At 50.0% G+C, this 4,737-nt stretch overlaps 1 protein-coding gene across 1 annotated transcript; it reads left to right on the forward strand.

Annotated features, from left to right (window-relative positions):
• Nucleotides 1–2,850: 2,850 nt before the first annotated feature.
• Nucleotides 2,851–4,530, forward strand: LOC112588739 (uncharacterized). The gene is made up of 3 exons (XM_025299468.1): nucleotides 2,851–3,952; nucleotides 4,020–4,202; nucleotides 4,282–4,530. Exons 1-3 carry the CDS (start codon nucleotides 3,836–3,838, stop codon nucleotides 4,528–4,530), a joined length of 549 nt encoding a protein of 182 aa, XP_025155253.1. The 5' UTR covers nucleotides 2,851–3,835.
• Nucleotides 4,531–4,737: the final 207 nt, after the last annotated feature.

Here is a 4,737-nt window from a genome sequence, read left to right on the forward strand (position 1 = left end):
GGGTGCTAGATCACGCAACGAACCACCGTCTTTGCACAACGAGGCGTTGCAACGTAGCGTATTGTATCACGGACCAAAATTTTTTGCGATGTTTGCGAATATGCCGTGTTACACGCATCATAAAGTACGATCGTTTTTGCGTACCTTGACTCACATTAGTTTAGTCTCTCGTATAATGCACCTTTCGTTTAACATTCCAAAATATACGGAGCTAACGTACAACTGTCCGATTTGGCGTTCGAACAGCGAGTCGTGTATCGACAAATCAACACTGCGTGCTCTGTCTCGCGTTACGACGACAGGCAATAGCCCATGTTTTCTTTAGCATCATTGGAATAAATGTGATTTTGTTAACAAAAAACATTTTATTGCTCAACCAGTTTCCTTCCGTATCGAATACAGCGTGTTGAACAGATCGGTGTAGAAACGATCGTCTTCCTTGATGTTCAGATGATCGCAACACGTGTTGGCTCGATACGTCAACATGTAGTCGTAACTCTCCGATGTGAGAGCCGTCCAGATCTCGTCGCCCATCGCCGAGGATGACGATTCTCCGCAACGATCGTCCGTAGTGCTGTCGACAACGAGCGCTCGAGCCAGCGACACCGAATAACGCGACAACGAGAGATTCCAGATTGGCCAGATTGGCGCCGACTCGTCAAGTTGTCCGCGACGATTATCGCGGATCAATAGAGCCGCCAATTCGAGATCCACAGACGTTAGACGATGCGTTTCCTCCTCTCGATCATCCTGCGCGTCTTCGCATTGTTCTCGCGGTACGACGATTGCGCGTGCCGCCACCTCGATGCGATTCACACAGCTCAACACTTTTGCCACAACGGCGCAAGCGTCGCACAGAATGGCGTAGTTTCGTGTTGTCGAATACGAGGGCGACTTCATTCGGGACCAACGAGCCAACGGGATCTCGCGCAATTTCGCGCGTTTCTCCAAATCGCGCAGAAACAACGCCAATATGTAATCCGCGTAATTGTCACGGTCGAACGTTTCGCGCACTATAGCGCGCTGTAACTCGTAGCAACGCGTATACTCGTATATTCGATAAAATTGCACTCTGCAAAATTCTTCGACCGCTCGATCGACCAACCAAGCCGCCGTGCCCGAACGCGAAGAAAAGACATCCTTGATAGTCGCGCTCAACACCCACGGCACATACTCGCAGGCCGCGCGCGCCGCCGAATCGAAGAACGAGTACGCGCGAAACGAAATCTCGTACAATTGAGTAAAGTAATCGATTGTGAGTTTTCGCGCGAGATCGCACACGATTCGATGATTCGTCTCGTCGAACGTGCTCGCCAGACCGTACAGTCGAGAACGCAGGTCTTCAAAACGCATACTATTGCGCGCTCGAGCTCGCTCGAATTCGTTCGAGAGCAAAGCTCGTTCCAAGAGAGATCGATATCGAATTTGCGTTCTCGTCACCGAGCTATCGAGACTGTCGTTTCGGTGCTCGATATCGAGCGCCGAGGTACCGTCGTTCAGCACGGTCGAGGCTATCGAACGATCGTTTTCGAGCGCGATAGTCACCATCGCATCCACTGACGCCATCGGACGTCACGATTCGCGTACCGCTGTCGTCGAGATGCGCGCGTTTTGTCCGGTTATTCACGCCGCCGCTATTGGACGCCGTAGTAACCATTTTCGCGCGCTTGGTCATCTGATTCGCGAAACGATCGTCGCGTCGTACCAGCTCCTCGTCAAAACGCGCTCGCTTGGATTCGTCGTCCTCATCATCCGCGTAACGATCGACGCTCCGACGTCGCTTCACTCCATGCGTTCGGTTCGGGACAATTTCTCGCAACGACGAGGACGACGAACCGTCATCGTCGTCGCCTCTAGTGGTGCGATTTTCGAGACGCACTCGTTTGACAAACGATTCGTCGTCCTCCTCCTCATCGCCAGCGTCGTCGTGGCGTCGTTTTCGGCCTCCGCGATCGAACACCAAACCGCCCAAACGCGCGCGTTTCAGCTCGATGATTTCGTCCTCGTCTTCGAGCCGGTCCGACGAACGTTTTCAATCGCGACGCGCGATATCGCTCGACGAATCTGGAGCGCCGCTGTCCATATTGACGATTGTTTATTGCGTTTGACGCGTCAAGAGCGATGACATTTGAGCATCGCCGCTTCGTTCGTCCTGAAGGTTTGAACGTAGAGACTCGAGACTTTCGGACCGATCGTCCGATTCGAACTGAGATTCCGCGCGCGAATTATCCCTATGAACACTGGTGACTGATTTGCGCAAATTTGCATCGCTAGCGCGTTTCCCAATGTCGCTATGCGATTTGCGCGAAACGCTGTTGCGCGCGTACCAAGCGGCGTCTCTACGTATCGTAGTATCGGTCAGCACGCGATCGTTTTCTCCGGCTAACAAACGTTCGACCACCACGCGAGAACTCACATCGTACGTTTGTTCACTCGCGCTGCGATTCGCAATGTCCGTCGAACGTACAGATTTGTGACTCGTGTCCATTGTACGTTCGTGATTGCGCACAATGTCGTCGATATCGAGTTGCCTGCTTCGCTCGGCGGTCAAATGTTCAGCCTCGGTACTCTGGGCCTCGTGGTCCGTGCGTTCGTCAACGTCTCGATCGATTTGTTCATTCGCACGCTCGTACTCTTTTCGCTCGAGCGTACCGTTTGACTCCGGACGAACATTGTCCTTCCCGACAACCGCCAAATTACGATCTATATTCCACGCGATAGCGGCCAACGCCACGTCGGTTGAGTCGCTGTTGCAACGATGACGATCGTGTTGCGACATGGTCACTCGTTCAGTCGTTGCGTCGTGATTGCTCGTTGTTGAATCTAACGCGGTGAGTTTGTCACGACGATGCTCCTCGTTGGCGCTCGTTGAAGCACCCGTACGAACGGTCGCGTTAGTTGCCTTGCGCACCGTAGTCGATGTCACCCGTCGCTCGACCACACGACCGTTCGAACCGAGCAATGTCTCCGGCAGATCATCGCTCGAATTTACCGTGCCAACACCATCGTCCAAATTAAATTTGTTCACGATGCCTGAAAATTCGTCGCGTGTTTGTGCATTACGTTCCACTATCTCGGCGATGGAGCGATTGCATCCCGGTGACACGGAATACGTCACAGCGTCGAGACACATGGCACTCAATAAACGACAACTGACATCGCCGATATCGGAGGAACTGACGATAATGTCGTCCTGCACCTGTCTATCGTGACGAGAAGCGAACTAATCGCGCAACGTAACGGCCAATTGTCGATTTCCATTGCGATCGCGATCGTCGCACAATCTAGCGCGCTTCAAAGAGGTCGGTATGTGACCGGTGGGTCGCCATTACGCGAGATCAGCGCGTCCGCTCGCCAAATGCGCGAATTCGCGTTCGCACAGATCGTCGCTGCGCGATTCGGGCGTCGTAAAAATTATAGTTGTCGAATCGCACGGCTGTCTGACCGTGCGAGCGTAACGTTCCGAATTAATTGTTCTTTTCGCGCACCGTCGCAATTGTTTGCACGTTTCACGGTCATTGGGAATCGCTCTCGACCACATCGAACAATTGTCATCGAAGGCGAGATAGTGTACAAATTGCGATTGTACACAAGCAGCGTTCGGAAGCACCATTGTTCCAGTGACCGCGATCATTGTTTCCGCCATCGATCAAGTTACATAATGGTTTCAATGAGCAGTCACTATCTACGCGCCGCTGTGTGTTTTCTCAGATATCTTATCTTTCGAGTAGTAACTCGATAAGAGAATGAGAACACTCTCGCAAGATGTATATAACGAACGTACGCTACATTGGCCGACATCAGACCTCAAGAAGCATCAAACGAGAAAAACACCATGAGCGTGATCGAAGACTGCTCGGTTATACATTTGTGGAATCACGACCACGATTTGGACATTTTCGTACCTGACGATTACGAGTGGATGTACGACGATGAGCAATTTGCAAAGATCGTAAGTTACATTATTTATTCACTCAATCGCAAGTTCACTCGCGAATGTCAATGTTTCGTTTTTTCAGTGTTTGTGCAATATTACCGGCGAACGTTTAATGATCCCACTGTCCAAAATTGCTGGTTATTTTAGTATTGACGAGCGTCAGAACAAACGAGCTCTGCGACGATCGGACAAGTCGACAAAATATTCGAATATTAGTCACGGGAAGAGATATATGTGCGAGTGCGCTATTGTTCCAGCAGTATTGGTGAGTAGTATCATCGTTTGTATATACGATGAACATTTTTTTCGTATGTTCAATTTGTATTTATTTGTACATGTTTTAGTGCCTGGGCGCCAATGGCGATATCAAGCTCTATACCATGATCAAATTGCCCGGATATGTGCGTATCGGCAAAAGATACTTGAAGCGACAAGAACGACGTCACGAAATTGACCACCTTCATCATGGCATTTGGCGCGAAGAAGACGAGGATGCTATAGATATATTTAATTTAAACGATTTATTTACATCTTACGAAAATATTGTTCCCGAACCGATAGAAGAATTGTGGATCGATGTTAATTTTGTTTAAATATACGTATAGTAGTATAATAGTTATCGCACATTGTTCATTATTATTCCCGCACCTTCCAAGTCGATTCCAAAAAGAGCACCACGCGCCGTCGCATGATTCCGAACGATCGGGACTCTGCGCAAATGCACAATTGTATAAATGTACAGTTGCGCATTAGTAACGTTCTCCTGCACTTGGAACAACGTTCCCGATTGACGTCAGCAA

The sequence above is a fragment of the Harpegnathos saltator genome, unplaced genomic scaffold (assembly GCF_003227715.2).
Source record: "Harpegnathos saltator strain DR-91 unplaced genomic scaffold, Hsal_v8.6 scaffold28, whole genome shotgun sequence".
NCBI classification, from domain to species: Eukaryota; Metazoa; Arthropoda; class Insecta; order Hymenoptera; family Formicidae; genus Harpegnathos; species Harpegnathos saltator.